The sequence below is a fragment of the Chaetomium strumarium genome, assembly GCF_033439665.1.
Source record: "Chaetomium strumarium strain CBS 333.67 chromosome Unknown B0T15scaffold_1, whole genome shotgun sequence".
Lineage (NCBI taxonomy): Eukaryota > Fungi > Ascomycota > Sordariomycetes > Sordariales > Chaetomiaceae > Chaetomium > Chaetomium strumarium.
The window spans coordinates 7,357,242-7,375,188 of record NW_026944429.1 but is presented as its reverse complement, the minus strand read 5'-3'; the positions used below and the strand labels follow the sequence as shown (position 1 = coordinate 7,375,188).

Here is a 17,947-nt window from a genome sequence, read left to right as displayed (position 1 = left end):
TGACCAAACTCTCTAGAAAGGGACGCCTTTTTGTGCCTTGTGTGGGAGGTAAGCTTGCTAGGCTTGGTTTTGCTACGTGACTGCTGCGCTCTACCGACCAGCGACCACCGGTTGGTCAAGGGACGAGACGTGGAATGACGTAACGGCCACCAGATGATCCGCGAAGATGTTCCATCTGCGATGACACCAGCACACGATGACTCCCAGGTGAGTGGGGAACTGCATATCGCGTATCAGATCGATTGCTCAAATGCGTTGGTTACCTGACAGGCCCATGTCCCATGACGACATCGACCCCTTCAGTAACGTCTATATAGAGGACAGCACACACCAAACCCCAGGAACGTTTGAACTACAACTGGCAACTGATTCAGGGAAGATAAATCGACCCCAATCCTTAACAATAATCCGACCTGACACCTACAACACCAATATTCGCCACCTACCCGCAACTTAAGCAACAAGTTGAAAGCACCATCAACATGTCACAAAGCGGCCCCGGCAGCGACAAGCTCAACGAGATCGCCCAGCAGGCTGAGCGCGACCTGAACACCTACCAGTCCAAGACCGGTACCGGCAAGGGACGTGCCTCGGGACTCGAGGACTTTGGCGTCAACGACACCATCGACCGCAAGTTCCCGGGCGCCGATGTCAAGGTCGGCGAGAACCTGATCACAAACGCTAGCTACGATCGGCAGATCCCCGCCGACGAGGGCGGCGACGTGGACGAGAAAGGACGGTGAGCAAACTACCTACCACAAGACTTGAGTCAAAAATGCGGAACGAGAGGAGAATGAGATGGGCTAAACACCCTACGGGCACACAGCTTCCTCCGTGGGTCGGCGTACGAAGGCCCCGGCGGGCCCGAGGACAAGACGGCGCAGGCATACAAGCAGAAGCCCGGCAGCATCGACGAGGCCGACGTCAAGGCCCGGGGCAAGGACCCGCGGGCGCTCCGGACGCATGACCGGTCCGAACTGCTGCCGTCGGACCAGGTGCTGGGCGGCCGCGGACGCGAGCCGGCTCATCAGGGCGACGTCTCGGAGCAGGGACGACTGGCGTCCAAGGCGAACCTTGGGATGTCGGCCCACAGCCGCGAGGAGGTGCCCAGCCAGGGCAGCAAGGGCAGCGAGTACAGGGGCGAGTACTATGAGACGCCCGAGTCGGTGCAGGACCAGTATGCAGAGCAGGGCGAGATACCGCCTGAGAGCGTGGTGGAGAGGTCAAAGAATATTTGAGGAGGGCGATGGGATGGAATACCGTCGTCGTCCGGTTCTATGTGGTGTATTAGTCTAGCTTGTACAAAATGCTGAAGCCCGTTAACTCGTGTGTGTCTCGTCTCGCCCTACAGCTTCGTCGCGTCGGCCGCGCTCTCCACACACTTCTTGATGAACCCAGCCACGGGCATGACCCACTCCTTGTTGACCGGCACGTAGTGCCCGCCCGGGTGCGTCAGCACCAAGGGATCTTCACACCTCTCGACCAAGCCCTGGCTGCGGCTCTCCTCCACGACAGTATCCAGACTGCCCAGGACATGTAGCGTGGGCGTCCTGATCTTGGGCTCATACAACCACCCGAGATCCGCCGGTGTGGCCCAGAACCCACTGTAGACGACGGCAAACTTGAGCGGCCGCCCGCCATTCGCCTCCCGCACCGCCCTCACCCACCCTTCATGCTCCTTCGCCTCCTCCCCCGTCGTCGTCGTCGTCGTCGTCGTCCTCCCTTCTTCCAGCGCAGCAGCCAGCATGCCAGCGACACATCCACCCTGGCTGAACCCAAGCACCCCATCCACCACCCCTCCCCCTTCCTCCCCCTCAGCGACACCCTCCTCCTTCCACTCCGAAATACCCTTCGCCAGGGATACCATCCCTTCTTCAACCAACTTATACCTACCCGCAGCCCGATCATGCCGGAACCAAGCCCACGCATCCATCTCCTCCTCCTCTACCGTCCCACCTTCCTCACCCTGCTGATCATCACCACTACTGCGGCGGAAGGCATCAAAACCGGGGATATCCCGCGCCGACAGCCGGGTCGGTGCGGTCGGGTAGAGCAGCGCAGGGACCAGGCCCGCTGGGGCGAGCGCTTTGGCGAGCAGTTTCTCGAGCGCGCGGGTCTTGGCGCGGAAGAGCGGGCCTGATTGCGTGTATCCGTGGAGCATGAGGATTCGCACTTCTTTTTTGGCCGGGGCGGCGGCATTCTTCTTCTTGGGTGGGCGTTGTTGTTGTTGTTGTTGTGGTGGTGGGTGGGCGGATGGCTCGGATGGCGGGGTGGCGATTGCGTCGCCCATTGTTGTTGCTGTTGTGGTGGTGGTGGTGGAGTGAGTACTCCGGTAATGATGAGATACTGGGATGCGGAGGAATGTGTGTATTCGCAATCCTTGCTGGTGGGCTGCGAGTCTGAGCAGCAGCATGAGGTGTGGTTTGTGAGGCTGTTCGCAGTTGTGAGGAGTGAGTTCGGCAAACTCATGCACGGGGAGAAATCGGGTAACAGTGTGGGGCCTTCTCACAGCTCACTGTCGTGGCCACAGACTGGAGAAGACAAGTTGACCTTAAAGTAGATCTTTTACGTATATGACAAGAGAACAATGTTATAACCATGACCAGCCAAGAGTATTTTGTCAATTCTCATATCTTGGGTTGGAGAGCCGCTGTATTTACGACCTGGAATTCCCGTTTCGCCAAGTCCGCCGTGAACAAACTTCAGCCGGCGAGGAACAGGCCGAAACCAAAAAACGTATGTAACCTCTACTGATTCCCAACATATCGGCGAGTATCAAGACGAACTCTCAATGCGGGCGCCCAGCAACGGGTCGGTTGATCTATGCCAGTGCGAAAACATCCACGTCAACGGGAGAATGACGGTGAATGTCGATAAACACGCTGAGATCAGCGTGTTAGCTGGCAATTCTAGGGGACTCTCCCTCTGCTGCTGCTGCTGGTCTTCGTTGCCGAAGCCAACCGAACACTTCTCGACACCGGCTGCCGTGACACCGCAAAGCCGTGCTGCGCTCGGTGGGATAGCCCAGAAGCCATGCGCTCCCTCACATCTCACTGCACACACGAACCGGGAACACAGCTCAGTTGACGTTGGCTGCTGCTCTATGATACAAATCCGTCGCTCGGACAACTCTTTGGGGATATCGTTCAGGGAAATGCCGCGTCGTCGATCTCGTCTCGTCCGTTGCACACCACATCGTGGCCATCCGCAGTTCTCGCTTTAGTGCCCACCACCAGCCTTGACGTTCGGGTTCCTCGGGTCATTCTTGAACTCGGCGGCTGCGCCATGCGGTCAGTTTCGCTCAAGCAGGGAAGCGGGGTCCGCGATGTGCCGGCATACAGTTCATCATGGCGTTCTGGGCCGAGTTGACGCCGTAGCCGACGATCAGAGCTAGGAAACAGTTAGTTGGGTTTGGTTCTTTCGCCAATTGCTCTGGATGCTCTGCGTTGAGTTAATGCTCGGGCGTAGGTTAGGGCATACCGGCAGCCAGGAAAGGAGCCATGGGACGCACTGCAATCAATTGTCAGCCGATGTCGACACCATCGTCACGCGGGATCAGTAGGGATTGACATACACACTGGCGTCGGGAACTTCTTGGGGAGCGAGACACCGAGCCAAGACATCGTGACGGTATCCTCTGGACGACGGAGGTTCGGTGGTTTGGTGGTGATGGAAGTTGTCGGGTCAGAACGCGAGCGCTTTTTTGCGGCTCCGGCTTCCGAAGCTTGGGCCAGTCTGGAAACTGCGGCCTAATTATTCAGGCGTGCGCAGGAGCTGCATCCGCCGAAATGATTCTCCGGCTTGGCAGGTGGAGCTGACACCTGTCTGTGTGACATCATACCCCGCATTTCCCTTTGAGGTCCACGCAGCAGCGCCTGGACCCTGGGAGCTCAAGCAGCTGACCGACTAACCTTCAGCTCAGTCAACATAAGCACCAGGTTGAAGCTTGCTCCTGTCTTCTCTCCGCATTGCAACTGATCTCCAAGTGCGGGGTGGACAAGTTACTCCGTAGCATCCGCTGCCTTTATCCAATTAACCTCTGTGTTCTCGCCTTCCTTTGCGAGTCGCCTCCCACTGACACCCAGTCACCTTCCCGTATCACAAGCTGCCTGGCAATCGTCCCATCGAACGTCTTCTGCCGTGCTGCCGTTGCGTTTCACGTCTCGTGTGCGCTTTCCCGACTTTATTCTGGCACCACCTTGTGTCACGACATATCGAACGATTGAAGTGGTAAACTCAGGGTCTCACTCGGTCCCTGATTTCTTTGTTTCGTCTCCAATTGGAGGCTTGTTGCGCGTCGCCCCGACTCGTTGAATCCGGGCCCTTCATCTACCTGATTCCGCGGGCCGCGTTGCTTTCCCCTCATTTTCCTTCAACATCAGGGTCCAACACCACGCCTCATTCTCGACGTCCGCCGAAACAATGCTCTCTCAACGCGTTACTCGCGCCGCGGCTGGTGCTGTCAGGAAAGCACCGACGGCCAAGACATTTGCGACTTCAGTTGCGACCCGGAGCGACCGTGCGCCCTCTCTGGGCGACATTCAGCCAGACCAGCACGAGGCCTTCAACAGCCGGCAGAAGACGTTCCGGTCGCAGCTTGTGGAGGCGCAGAAGCAACGGGAAGCCAGTGGGTTTGCCTCATCCCGCGCCCCTTCATCTTCTAGCTCCCCCTCTTCCACGGCTCAGGGCCTTGGATCACTGAGCTCTACGGCGAGCGATACAGGAAGCGCAGCACGTGCTGCCGAGCATGAGCCCCCTCGCAAGGCCGGGCCGTTGACAAACCTCATCTACGGCACCAAGGAAGGCCGCGAGCTGGACGCTCAGATCGAGGCCAGCTTCAGCCAGGTGCTCGCGCGCGGCAAGTACGTGCACTCGATCGAGTTCCACGAAGTGAAGCCCCAGTGCGTCGACCAGTACGTCGAGCTCGTCGGCAGCTGGTATCCTCGGGTTGCAAGCTCGCCGGAGAATAAGGTCCATCTGGTGGGGAGCTGGCGGACCGAGGTGGGCGACTGCGACACATTTGGTGGGTCTTGTCGTTTCACAAGCATGTACATGTCATGATCAAGATGCTAACCATGGGTGCTTCTTCCTTCCCCCGTTAATAGTCCACATTTGGGAGTACCAACGCTACCAAGGCTTCCACGCCTCGCTCAACACCATCTCCAACAACCCGCAGTTCCCCGACTTCGACAGGAAGCTGCGCAGCCTGATCCGCAGCAAGCGCACCTCGCTCATGCAAGAGTTCAGCTTCTGGCCGACGACGCCGCCGCGCAAGCTGGGTGGCCTCTTCGAGCTGCGGTCGTACACGCTGCACCCGGGCAACCTGCTCGAGTGGGAGACGCACTGGCGGCGCGGGCTCAAGGCGCGGCGCGAGGTGATGGAGGGCGTGGGCGCCTGGTTCGTGCAGATCGGCGACCTCAATACGGTGCACCACCTGTGGCAGTTTGCCGACCTCGAGGAGCGCAAGATCCGCCGCGAGAAGAGCTGGGGCATCGAGGGCTGGGCCGAGACGGTGCACAAGACGGTGCCGCTGATCCAGGAGATGAAGAGCCGGATTCTGGTGCCCATGCCATGGTCGCCCGTTGCTTAGGCGGGGTGAGACGCACTTGGCTGGTTCATAAGTCTGACGCTAGCGTGATACGGGGTTCCGGGCTAAGGAGTGTGCCATGTATATAAGGAGCCTGGTTACGTCTGTTTTCGTGTTTCTCTTTACTTGTCTCGGCTTTCAGCAGCTGCTCTGGGGCGATTTACAGCACGATCACCGGCGTTGTTTATTTGTTGTTGCCATCGGATACTCATGGAATATACAATTGGCAGAAGAAACAGACTTCCGTTCTAAACACCATGCATGTCAAGCCTCATAATAACGCATTCCTAACTAAAACAACAACGCATGGACCCCGCAGAGCGATATCTCCCGCTCCCGCCAAACGCCTCCAGCCAATGCGAAGCATCACAGTCCCCATCATGCCCGCCCATGTCGTGCCCAACAATCCCATCCACCCAACTCGTGGCCTTCTTCTTCATCATCTCCCGAGAAGAAGAACTCGAGCGCTCCCCCACCACCACAAGTGACGACGTAGCCCCTACCCCAGCATCGGACCTCTAGTCCTCCCCTTCCCACTCCTCCCCCATAACCGCCGCCAGGTTCCGCCGCGCCTGCGCCAGCGTGTGGCCCAGCGCCGCCAGCTTGGCCGACAGCGAGAGGAGGCTCGGATCGGCGCTCTCGACGCGCACTTTCTCGCGCACGAAGACGTCCACCGACTTTGGTGGTTTCGTCGTGTCCTTGCTCTTGCTCCGCGTGCCGGAGAGGGGTACGCCGATGGAATTGGAATTCGAATTGAAAAGGGGGGGACTGCTTCCTCGTCTCTGCCCAACTGGACCACCAACACCACCACCACCGCCACTGGGATTTGTGGCTGTGGCTGTGGTTGTGTTCGTGGTGGTGGTGGTGGTGGTTTCATGGACATGACTATCAGGCTCGGAGTCCCCGTGGTAGGTACAGCAATACCTGAAGATGGTATCGGCCTCGTCATGTTCCAGCCTGCGAGCTGTGCCGATCGCCAGTGCGAGTTTGGTGCCAAAATGGACTGGGGCGTACGCGGGTTCGAGTGAACGCAGCGAGAGGACGAGCGAGCTGTCTTGTATGCTGAGGTGGAAGCTTAGTGATGGGGTCGGGTCGGAGGGGTGCGGTTGGGCGAGTGGTGGCGAGAAGTGGGAGGCTGCGGCGGATGCGGTTGTCCACGACGGGTCTGGCGCCGTTAAGGGTTGGGGGCCTTTCAGGAAGGAGGAGGCTTCTGAGAGGGACTGGGAGAGGAGGCGCAGTTGGGCGGAGAGGAATTGCGGCGGTGGTGGAGGGATGCTTTCTGTGGTTGGTGGTGATGGTGGTGGTTGGGAGTTGGTGGTAGCGGATGGGGTGGTGGAGGGCGAGGGGTAGTACGACAAGGTGAGGTTGAGTAGGTCGATCGAGTGGGAGAGCAGGGCGTGAAGGGCAGTCAGCGGCGCAAGGTGGATCGGGTGGTCGGGGTTGATGGTGAGCGTTTGGTGCGGGAGGGTGCGCAGACGGAGATGAATTGTCTGTGGGAGGAAGAGGTCAGTTGTTGGGAGGGGCAATGGCGAGGAGTGCGAGCACAGAACAGACCCCCTTGACGATCCGCGTCCCTACGCGGGTGACATGGCCTTTGACGAACTCATGTCTTGGTGTGCTGAGCACAAGCGTGTTACCCGGGTCTATGGGCGCCAGCAGCGCATAGCAATCCTCGAGACCGTGCCGGAGGTTGGTGAGGGTTTCCTGGAGGTCCTGGACGAACCATTCGAGTTCGCGCTTCTGTGTCAATGGCGCAAATGGAGACGCGATCAGCACCCATGAGCATTCCATTCCATTTCGAAGCCCCGCTAGCGCGTTTCCAGAAGGGACAGGCAGTAGGGGCTAGCAACGGCATACCTCAGCTGTCTCAATTGCAGCTTTAAGCCGATCCGAAGCAACATGTGGCCAGATCTCAACTGACATGGTGATGTGTCAAGTTATTGCAATCCCTTGTTGATGAGACAGGCATCCATATTCCGTATCAACTAAGCGTCTGAAGAAACATGTCGTCCTGAAGAGCGGATAAGATACCTACCTGAGCAGGTAGAGTTGCCTAGTAGTAGCTGCACATGGCATGACGATTTGGTGGGGACCTCTTCAATGCCAAGTACTCTAAAGAGGCAGGCGGTGAACAATCCACGTGGGTGAGAACAGGCTTGGCGTTCAGGAGCCCCTCCATCCCATCTTTCTTCCAACAACCTGCAAACAAGAGTTGTTACGATCAACGCTCACTCTCGCCTGGTGACCATAAACAGGGGAATGTTACCACATCCATGATTCTCCACCCAATGTCCCTGCGCCATCAATGCCACACAGGGCAGGTCGCAGCTCCGCATATCCGTTATTCCATCCACGTCACGGTCCAACACCATAGCAACAGCCACCATGGCGTCTACTCCAAACGATGAAGGTGCTCGACCAAGGCCCTTACCAAATCATCCAGAAACAAAGATGCCTGCCATCCCGAAAGGTTTGTCTCACTTGTCCTTTTCCCCTCTCCACCCCAGCTCTCACTCACCTAGTACGGCCCGTTCTAACCCGACGCGCTCCTCTAGGCACCCGCATCCAAAAGCGTCCCCTTCCCGGGCCCTCCCCATCCCACTCGCGATCGAATTCCGCCGTAACCTTCGACCAAGACGGCTACCATCCCCCTCCACGCGCCACCCACACCGCCGTGATCAAAGTCTCGTCCGGCGCAAGCTTTATGAGCCTCGTCAAGCGCGTGCGCAAGGCGCTAGAGAAAACACCACAATCAGCAACAACAAAAGGGCTGTCGCTTGCGGCGCGGGTGGCGACGCTCAAAGTTGCCAAACCGAACAGCGCCACTAGTGGCATCAATAGCAGCAAAAGCCAAAAGGCGGGGATAGAGGATGCGCTAGATGACGTGGTGCTGGTTGCCACGGGGAAGGCGATACAGAAGGCTGTGGAGGTGGGCGCCTTTTTCACGAGGGAGAGGGAGCTGGTGGTGTTAGTGAGGACGAGGACGCTGCAGGCTGTGGATGATGTGGTGGTCGAGGATGAAGACACGGCGGATGTGGAGGATCAGGTGCGGGTGAGGAATGTGAGTTGTATCGAGGTGGGGATTCGATGGGCGTCCTTGTGATGTTGTGATGGGGCAATTCTTGGTGTGAGAACGCATGCACTGCGCGGTTCCTGGGTAGAGGTTTGGGGTAAAGCATCATGCCCAGCTGGGGCCTTGGGTTGAGGTTGATGATTTTGGGAGGCTCAGGATGACTTCTGGCGTTCGGGTACGTACAGGGCTCGGGATGTAGGCGTGTTCAGGCGTTCGACGGGTTGGCAGAGTTATTCCGGTGCCAGCTTCATTTAATATGTTTATTATGCGACAAGTCTTTTCTGGAAAGATATATAGTGTTTCGCGGTACATTTATCTGAAACTGGCTGAAGAACAAGCGCTACGAACCGGCATAATAGGATACCGTTCACGGACAGACGAACAATTACCCGCGTTTTATTTCACGCCTTGACCACGAGACCCCTTTTGCCAAGCACGGCTTCACCGAGTTGCTTGTCTGGGAATTCTCAGGAGTCTGGCAGTCAGAGGAAGTCCAGATCAGTATGAATAACATCCATCCCTGGCTGTTGATTACAACACGTCCCGCGGTGAAGTTAATAAACTCATTGACATCCTCTCAAGTTCGGTTATTTCTGTGATGTTTTCCAGGCGATGCGCCAAGCCCGAGATTCGGAGGTCAGGAAGCCGAAGAGCTGAAAACTGCGCCTTGCAGCAGCCCGGAGATGCGCCACGATCAAGGATTGATGGTTTCCTGAGGCGTGAGCCGTTGGAGAGTGGCCCAGCTGGAGAACGCATTCGTCCGCCTTACAGTCAGCTTGTTAGGGCCTGACAACACGTGGCACCACTAGTCTTGGTCCAAGTTCATTGTCCTGCAAGGCATGTATGACCATATCTTTTGTTCCCAGGGCATCGGAACTGGTCGCCGCCATGTGAGCAAGTGTCGCGACTCGCGACTTGTGAGCAGGTCGGGAATCCTGCTGAGACCCCACAAAAAGAGGGCTGCGGAAAGGGAATCTGATGAGAGAGCATTGACCAAGATCGTCAAAAATTTGTCTCGCGTTTGTCTTGTCTCATCCGATCACCCTTGGAGTCTGCCAAGGGAGTTGCCCTTTGTGGTTAGGGCTCTGTAGCATTCGCAGGGTCCGCTAAAGGACGGCACGTCATGCGCCAGGCACACCAATCATCGATCATGCCGCAAATTAGGTGAATCTCGGAGCTCGACCGCTCCCTGCGACGACTACCGTTGACGCCGTCGGCTACATTTTCTTTGGTCCCTCCGGTGCACCAAAAGGCTCGGGACTGTTCGTCTCTCAGCATGCGCCCTAAGTTGAAGCCAGGCCGATGGAAGCCTGGAGCCTTCGCCGAGTCTTCCTGTTTGCTGTGGCTGCGGTCACTTAGTTGTTCTAACAACAGAACAGGATGCGCGCGACGATGCGGCTCGGCCAGGGGCAGCATACCTTATTTAGCCAGGCCCACTAGCTCAGGACGGTTTGGTTGCATTCAGGGCACGCGCTCGCTGAACTCTCAGACGGTGCCCTGTTTACCCGTCCCCGTCCTTGAAACATGGCAAGGGCATCGAAACGGTTGAGCTTTCTCTAGTCTTGATCAGGGCGGCAATTCCATTGTCGAAAGTGGCCTGTCTGTTGAGGTCGCTGGATGACAGCCAGACCGTAAAGTTGAATGAGGGGCGCCGATCCCCTTTTGTCGCCAGCGCAGCGACTGGAATGGAGTATGATGGGATGACACCCTAGGTGGGAAAAAGACGCAGGTACCGATGGGGCTCTTGTGACACCAAACCCTTGCGGGGAAAGCGCGGGGTACGTACCTGGCATTTTGCAGCCGGTGCAAGGCAGCATTTTGTTGCGGTTGGTGTCTGGGTGCTTGGCAACCAAAATCGCAATTTGCGCCGCTTGGCGACCCCAGACATCGTGGGCGTTTCCCATTCCTTCTTCAGGCCCGCGCCGCCCAACCCTCGCTTCCCAACGCACTCCCACACAGGCTTCGTTGGCAAAGTCTACTTCTGGAGCGCCTCATCCGACCTTGAATACTCGAAGTATTCAGTCTGTCATTCTCTCGCGCTTGCGTGCTCTCTGCCATTAGTAACCCCGATATATCGGACATCGGTCTCCGATCACCAACATTCAGTCGGACATCTCACCATCACAATACTACCGGTACCTGGTTCGAGTCGCAATATCATTGTCGTACATTCGACGTTGATTTGGCGGCCCCTTTGCTCCAACAAAATCCCCGATTCACTTATACACAACAACCTTGTTCAAGCACACGCTTCATCTTCCGCAAAATGCATCTGCCAACGGTTCTCGCCGCTCTCATGATGCCGCTCGCGGCTGTCGCAGCGGACCTGACAACGCAAACTTCAACAAGCACCGTCACGCTCACCAAGACGCTCACCCTACAACGCGCAGTTGTCACTGGGCATAGCAACTCCACTGCTTCGTTCCACCCAACTTCTCCTTCGACAACCCTGACGGACATTGCGAGCACCACTGCGCCCGGGCCGGCTGCCACCTCGTCCGACAACGCCGGGTCAGGGCTTGGCGCCGCGCACGCCGCCGCTGTCGCGATGGCTGGTGTGGTCGCCGCTGCTCTGCTCTAAACGCGGCAATGCGCCTCTGTGGATGGGTATCCGGAACCTGGCAGAGGCCACAAGCCATCCAACCAAGATGGGACCGAGCGACCGATCTGCAATTCTGGATGCGAGCATTACACCGTTCTGTCTCGGGCAAGCACCTTACGGATTGGTTGGCGAACCAGAGAGGCTCACACCCATTCCCCGGGCCATCGAGACAGTCGCGTAAGACTTCACATTTGCGGAGGTCTCTGGAACCTTCGCCCTTCAGTTCTTGAGATCAGGCAGGCAAAGGAGCGGTTGACAAACCGGGGACCCTTTACCGACTTGACTCAGACTTACACTTTATTTATTCTTCGTTCTTCTGGCATACCACACGGCCACGCAATCCAATCCCTGGGATCTCCCCATTTACCGCTTGCGGTTCACCCTCAACCTTGATACCCCTTTTATCCCTTTCTTTTTCGCCCAATTCACGCGCTTTGCTGCATGTATCTTGGGTTTGTTCACACACCTCCACGGGGAGATCTCGGGCGATACACACGGTGGTTTTCCGGCTGGACCCTAAAGCTATTATTACCTTCTTCAGACTGATCTGGGACGGATCTTGACTTTGCATATGAAGAGAGTTGGATGGCAGGGTCGGGATCTGGTTTCATTTCACGACTAGTGTTTGACGAGGAGTTGTTCATGAGGAAACGAGATGAATGAGGCGCAACAGCGAAGAAACGCCCTTGACATTCTTTTCTTCACCTTTCATTTTAGCCTTCTATACATTCAACTTTGGTCGATACCCCTTTTCTTTGTTCTGCTGCCGCCCACTGGTTGGCCCGCTTGGTTATGCTGTAGCTGAGCTTTTTGTTGCTTCGCTCAGACAGCTTAATGTTTGTTTATTATACATTATGGGCGGTCCCTGTGATACTAGATCCTCCCTTCTAGCAAGCAGCACGCGCCTGCTGGAGGGTTCTTCATGCGGCGCCGACTTTGCGCCACACAAACAACTCAGCTTCACTGTGTCCATGTTTAGAACCCGCCAAGCCACCAACTCGCCGTCCCCTTAACAACGACATTCCACGCTCCCTTGCCTACATACAAACTACGCCGCTACTATAGCCTTGCCTTGGTATCTCCATGAACCTGGGCTGAGACTTGCTTCGGGTCTAATAATTCCATCCTGAGCAAGACCCTCGGCACCTTTGCGAGCTATTTCAGAGTCTTATGCCCTGCGCTCCCTGACTGTCCGTATGATCCTGTTACTGACGAAGCACTGGACGCCGGTAGTATAGGCGCTGGTCCCCCTACATACTAACGGCCTTGGCTTGACTATGGTAGTTATTAGCGGCTGACTGCTCCAAAACATTTCCTTCGGCCTCCACAGCAACGCCTAGGCCCTCATTTCCCGGCCTGTGGGGCATTTGAACTTGCCTCCCTGACTCCCTGATGAGATGCTCGGCAATTGGGGGAAGGAAAGTGGCGAGACCGAACGATCGTCATTCATTATCCCATTTTCGGTTTTTTTTTTCGGATCGGACCGATCGTGGGTTGTCGTCCGCTTCTGTTGTGCTGAGATTGTGCAAGGTTGTGTGTTAATCAACCTCAGTATGGGGTATTGGGTACCTTCACTAACCGACAGATGTATTCTCCTGCCCCTGATAAATGGGTTGGACCGCAATGGAATCACGCAAGCTTTCCGACAAGGGATCGTCCTTTCCAACCCATCTGTCTCCCTGGATTCGCGGCCAGTCATTCAATGGTACCTTAGATGTAAATCATGCTCCACAGTGAACACTTCCAATGGCGGACCGAGGGAGATATGGCACTCACAGAGCAACCGCAGCCTGGGAAGGGTCCAGCTTTGTGCATGCCATCAGATAAATATCCCTAACTATCTATACCTGTACCTTTGGGTCCCTGGCCTACTAAACAACAGGCAGCAGTGCGACACACAAAAACTCCATCTTGGCTAGTACCGCAGGGAGCAACGGAAATCGGCTCACCGGATGCCGCGAGAAGGCTCGCAGCCCTCTCAGGTTCACTGACGACGCATATGCAAGAAACTCTCCACAGCATGGTTTCATTTCTCATAAACAAAGTAGTCCGAAACTCGACTTAACCTCTACCCATATGAAGAAGATGAGTGAGTTCCGAACAATACAGCATGCCATAACCTGCATCCCTATCCCCTTTGCCTAACCATTGCCAAAGCAAACCAGCATCCAGCCTATCACCACCGCCCCTAGACACGTCGCAGGGCATCCAGCCCAGCAGATAGACGGCGTGTCTTCATACCCCTCAGCCCTGCGAGCGAAACACGGCCAACGTACTTGCAAACGTCGCGCGGTTCTGATCCCACAGGGCCATGTCGGACCCGGCCTCTGTGATCATGCTCACGCTGCCAATGGTGACAAGGTTGTACAGCTCGACGCCAAACGCGTCCGTGCCCTTTGCGGTGGCGGTGGTGGTGCTGTTCCCGTTGACATCGCCGCCGCCCTCATTCTTCCCCACCCAGAAGATGCGGGCCTGACAGTTCTCGCCGGACGCGGCCGTGCTGCAGCTTGTGTTATAGTTATTGAAGAAGCTGTACAAGCCCGCGCCGTAGACCACTACGTTATGCGAGTCGATGACGCGCAGGCCCCATGCCATCGCGCACGGGGGGTTTCCGGCCAGTGCCAGGGCAGCGTTGTGATTGCCGGACGAGCAGTCGGCCGCGAAATTGGGATCGTGCAGGGTTGTGTTAGGTTGGGCGAATGGAGCTGGCACTGGCGGGTTGGGCTGGTAGTAAGGAGTTTCGGTCTGGATCTGGCCCATCCAAACGTCGGAGGCTTTGACCAGTTGGTACTGGTACAGCGTGTGATGCTCGACAGAGCTTCCGACAAGCCAGATGCGGCTGCCCTCAACTAGTAACCCGCGAGCGACATAGATGCTGACCTGAGTGGACGATTGGTCATCGATGTCGTGATCTGCAACCCAAATCCAGTTGTTCTCCATGTACAGGTTCCGTGCGCTTGGTGTGATGTGCATGCTCATGTACCCAGCGATACATGCAGGGTTGACATAGTTCGACTGGTCTGGCGTTGTGGGACACTCGGCAGCTTGAAGGTGGGATCCGGTGAACCCGCCCACGCGGACATGGACGTCCCAGAGACCGGAGGGAGGGCTTCGCGGGCTGCAGGCGTTCTCAGCTGCCGGCGTGTTAAGGTTGTATTCAATCAGGATGGCTCCCGCAGTTGGGCCTTGCGTTGACACGATGATGTCGCTAATTTCGACAAACCCAACGTCTTCCGGTCGTCCAACCTGAACCACGGGGCGTGGGTTGGTTGGGTCGGAGAACTTCTCGCCGACACCCATGATGACCGCGGCAAGGCCTTCGCCGACAACACGAGTGTTGGGCTGGATGTATACTGTGTCCGTAACCTTGTAGTATCCGGCATCTAAGAAGGCAATGGATGTCGAGTTGGCGGCCTGCCGGAAGAGCGTGTTAAGAGAGTCCGTGTCATCAGTACTCCCGTCGCCCGCAGCATGATGCTCCCGTGCTGAGATAAAGGCGGAGGCGGGATAGTCTTCGTACTGCGGCTTCGATCTCTCGTAGTAGCAGTTCCCAACTTTCAGGCTCGACAGCTGGGAGAAGGCGAACCCACGGCCTTCGAGGAGCGAAGGGCCGTGTGGAGCATATGTATTGCCCTGATGGTTGCGTTAGTAAGTGCTTTCCACGTGAGCACAGAAAAAGGACTAACTCTCGCATAGCCCCCGTCATAGACGGTCCCCTCCGCATCGCCCAAGAGAAGAGGCTGCCCATTTGCTCCTTGCAAGACTGTCGGGACATTGGTGTACATCACGTTCTGGATCACCAACGACCCGAGCCCAGTGGCATTTCCCGGGGTCTTCCCGGTTATCAGCGCCGTGGTGACGTTTTCAAAGGAGCTGTCGAGCAGGGTGACGGAACCAACGTCGGCGGAAGACATGTTAATGCCCACACGGCAGTCGACGATGGTGAGTGACTTGTATGTCCAGCCCCAGTTCCAGATCTGTTGGATGGCCGTATCAGAGCCATAGAAGGAGAGGTTCCGCATTGTGTACTGCTGGTTGCCGAAGCGAGCACCAATCTTACCACCATGGAACACCAGGTCCGTCATCATGCCTCCACTACCTTCTTCCATGAAGATGCCAACGTGAGTGTCGTCCACGCCAGAGGACAGAAAGAACACACAGTTCTGAATCATGGTCGCTTGGGACGACGGCCAGTGGATCGCCGTGGCCTTTCCCCGCACGTCGGTCGTGTCAAAGACCATGTTGCGGATCTGGCGGAAGAAGACATTCGTCGCCTTGAAGTTCAATTCTATCCCGTTTAGTCAGACTAAGCATTGTAAAGTCATTGGAAGTAACATACGGCCATCGTCCAGATAGGGATCAGCATCGAGCAGGGCAATTGCCTCGGTCGGGAATGTTGGAGCGGCCTTGATGATTGGCATGTCGGTGGGGTCACCGATGATCTGAGTGTAGTAGAAGCCGACAATGGGAGTAGTGATGATGTAGGTACCAGCGGGAAAGTAAACAATGGCCGGCGTGGTGGTTGATCCAACACAACTATGGCCACCGCACCTGCCAGTGCTGATGGCGGCATTGATGGCCGCCGTGTCGTCGGTGACTGGGCAGCGGTTAACATTGAGGTCTCTCCAGTGCACTATTCGACTCACCTCCGTCTCCCTTGGCTCCCCATTCCTTCACATTTCTGAAGACCTGATAGTCATTCTCCGGGTTGAAGGGGGCGATGCCTTGGTGGTGAATGTCCTCCATCCAGAAGGCCGCCCAGACGACCGTTGCCGCGGCCAGAAAAAGAGCGAAAGCGCACTTCATCCTGACACAGCAGACTCAATGTTTGATGGTAATGAATGAGACCGTTCAGTAACTTGGGAAGTTTGAGTGTGAAGGAGCGATGAAAAAGGCTGCCGGTGAAGTTGAATGCAATCGAATGTTTCTTGTGTAATAGTCCAAGTTGGCCATGGAACACAGAAACAATGATGCAGTTACGTTGTCCAGCGGTGTGTTTCAGCACCAGATTGTAATTGATCTCAAGTTGCACCAGTACCGTATTAACTCATGTCGTGGCAAGTCGGTCGGACGTCACAGTTAGGCAAGTGGCAACACAAGGGGAAGGAGCGCGACTTCCTCCCCAACGGTCCCCACAGGGCAGAGGACCTTACTCCCACCATGTCCTGAAGATTACCAAGGTATATACCGACCTCGTAAACATCGATTCATAAAATGAGGTTTAGTACTAGTATTGTACCAATAACTTGATAGTAACAAATATCTCTTGGTTGAACAGAAGTTGGAAGCCTGTCCCAGAGATAGACGAGTTATGATGCCACTACCATAATACCATTCCCCCATTGGTATACATACCTGGTACCAGATGTTCCAGGATTCTCACTGTGTTTGACACTCTTCAACAGCATGTCAACGAGATCGCGTCCAGGTAGCGGGAGAACTTGGTGAAGGCCAAAGACAGAGCCTACTTCTCGCCGCGCAGATGATGAATCTCCGTCGATACCCAGATACTATAATATAGTCACTTGGTTTCCTACCTTAGGAAGGCCCGGCTTCCAAGACCTCGGGCCGGGGCCAAAGGCGATGTTCTCAAAGCTAGCTTCACGGTGCGAGGACCACGGTGTAAGAGCCACTGTGTGAGAGCCACGGTGCGTTGGAATCAGGGCTGCTGCGAAGCTAGATACTAACTACTAACATAAGTGTATAGCGAAAGTTACATGCATGCGAAAGTTACACTAAACCATACCCCCTTAACTTTATCTATATTAATTCCACCCAACCAGCTCAAAACGAACGAAACTACTCGGAATCGTCTTCCTCGGACGTTTCAACAACTATCTGACAGGTACGCGCATTGTAGCCAGGCTCGCCGCAGTTGCCACAATACCGCGCGCGTATCTTAACCCTCGGCTTCCGACTACTACCCGCCTACGTTTCCTCCTTAATCTGTACCTTAACGTCTCTCTGGCCCTATAGATCCTATATATCCTATATAGAAAGTGATCCTCCTTGTCGGAGCCGTTGTTTTTTGACCCTTCGGCGCTTGCTTAGTGCCTTATTTACTGCTCGGAGGCTCTGGTTCTCTACCCTTAATAATGCCAACTAATATATGACCTTGGACGTCCCTTTAGCAAATATATTAACCGCCCTTAAAATCTCAGTTGGAGAGCTATTTTAATACCAGGTAATTTGATTCTTAATAAGGGTAGATTATAAGGAGGCTTCGATTAGGTTGTTCGGGGTCTTAGAAACCTAGGTATAGGTACTATTAGGCGGCGAGTTTAAGGGCGTTAGCGTCTTTAGACGGATATCGAGCTACGAGATTACTTTCTCGGGATTAAAAGGAGCAATTCTAGTACCTCGAAAACCTCCTTAAATATTTTTAGGAGTTATAGTAGCTTAGAAAGTAGCATAGAATATAGGAAAGAAGTCCTCTTTAATAATATAGGTTATATTTGCCTATATTATCCCCTCGATCTACTTGCTATATGCCGTCTTAAGTAGGCTGAAATACCTAATATCAAGCAGCTAAAGAATATAAGACGAGTAGGGAGATATATAGAGGGTGATAATATTATTCTCCTTATAATAGAGCTTAAAGTCGGTCGAGTAATGGCTATTATAGCTATCAAGGACTAGGAGGCGATAAACCCTAGCTATTCGAGCTTTAGTATACTTATTGAAG

General features: G+C 55.4%; 7 protein-coding genes across 7 annotated transcripts; 3 read left to right on the top strand and 4 right to left on the bottom strand.

Moving 5' to 3' along the window:
• The first annotated feature begins 285 nt into the window (after positions 1-285).
• B0T15DRAFT_81923 (uncharacterized protein) lies at positions 286-1,292 on the top strand. Its single transcript, XM_062871352.1, has 2 exons — positions 286-739; positions 827-1,292. The coding sequence occupies exons 1-2, from the start codon at positions 483-485 to the stop codon at positions 1,236-1,238; spliced, it is 669 nt and encodes a 222-aa protein (XP_062727427.1). The 5' UTR covers positions 286-482; the 3' UTR covers positions 1,239-1,292.
• Positions 1,293-1,345: 53 nt separating this feature from the next.
• On the bottom strand, positions 1,346-2,290 carry B0T15DRAFT_386887 (serine hydrolase FSH; the record flags this gene model as incomplete). Its single annotated transcript, XM_062864349.1, has 1 exon — positions 1,346-2,290. One exon carries the CDS (start codon positions 2,288-2,290, stop codon positions 1,346-1,348), a length of 945 nt encoding a protein of 314 aa, XP_062727426.1.
• Positions 2,291-3,219: 929 nt separating this feature from the next.
• Positions 3,220-3,623, bottom strand: B0T15DRAFT_490246 (ATP synthase j chain-domain-containing protein; the record flags this gene model as incomplete). The annotated part of the gene is made up of 4 exons (XM_062866665.1): positions 3,220-3,278; positions 3,340-3,390; positions 3,481-3,510; positions 3,575-3,623. The coding sequence occupies 4 exons, from the start codon at positions 3,621-3,623 to the stop codon at positions 3,220-3,222; spliced, it is 189 nt and encodes a 62-aa protein (XP_062727425.1).
• Positions 3,624-4,422: 799 nt separating this feature from the next.
• On the top strand, positions 4,423-5,590 carry B0T15DRAFT_490245 (uncharacterized protein; the record flags this gene model as incomplete). The annotated part of the gene is made up of 2 exons (XM_062866664.1): positions 4,423-5,023; positions 5,106-5,590. The coding sequence occupies 2 exons, from the start codon at positions 4,423-4,425 to the stop codon at positions 5,588-5,590; spliced, it is 1,086 nt and encodes a 361-aa protein (XP_062727424.1).
• A 515-nt stretch (positions 5,591-6,105) lies between these two features.
• On the bottom strand, positions 6,106-7,630 carry B0T15DRAFT_428060 (RAVE subunit 2/Rogdi; the record flags this gene model as incomplete). The annotated part of the gene is made up of 4 exons (XM_062865678.1): positions 7,445-7,630; positions 7,142-7,327; positions 6,474-7,077; positions 6,106-6,377 (listed from the first exon to the last, which is right to left on the bottom strand). Exons 1-4 carry the CDS (start codon positions 7,508-7,510, stop codon positions 6,106-6,108), a joined length of 1,128 nt encoding a protein of 375 aa, XP_062727423.1. The 5' UTR covers positions 7,511-7,630.
• Positions 7,631-7,762: 132 nt separating this feature from the next.
• Positions 7,763-8,728, top strand: B0T15DRAFT_81765 (Rpp20 subunit of nuclear RNase MRP and P-domain-containing protein). Its single transcript, XM_062871351.1, has 2 exons — positions 7,763-8,057; positions 8,143-8,728. The coding sequence occupies exons 1-2, from the start codon at positions 7,973-7,975 to the stop codon at positions 8,688-8,690; spliced, it is 633 nt and encodes a 210-aa protein (XP_062727422.1). The 5' UTR covers positions 7,763-7,972; the 3' UTR covers positions 8,691-8,728.
• A 4,629-nt stretch (positions 8,729-13,357) lies between these two features.
• On the bottom strand, positions 13,358-16,068 carry B0T15DRAFT_405903 (glycoside hydrolase family 55 protein; the record flags this gene model as incomplete). The annotated part of the gene is made up of 4 exons (XM_062865305.1): positions 13,358-14,895; positions 14,949-15,550; positions 15,602-15,859; positions 15,909-16,068. 4 exons carry the CDS (start codon positions 16,066-16,068, stop codon positions 13,507-13,509), a joined length of 2,409 nt encoding a protein of 802 aa, XP_062727421.1. The 3' UTR covers positions 13,358-13,506.
• Between the last annotated feature and the right edge of the window lie 1,879 nt (positions 16,069-17,947).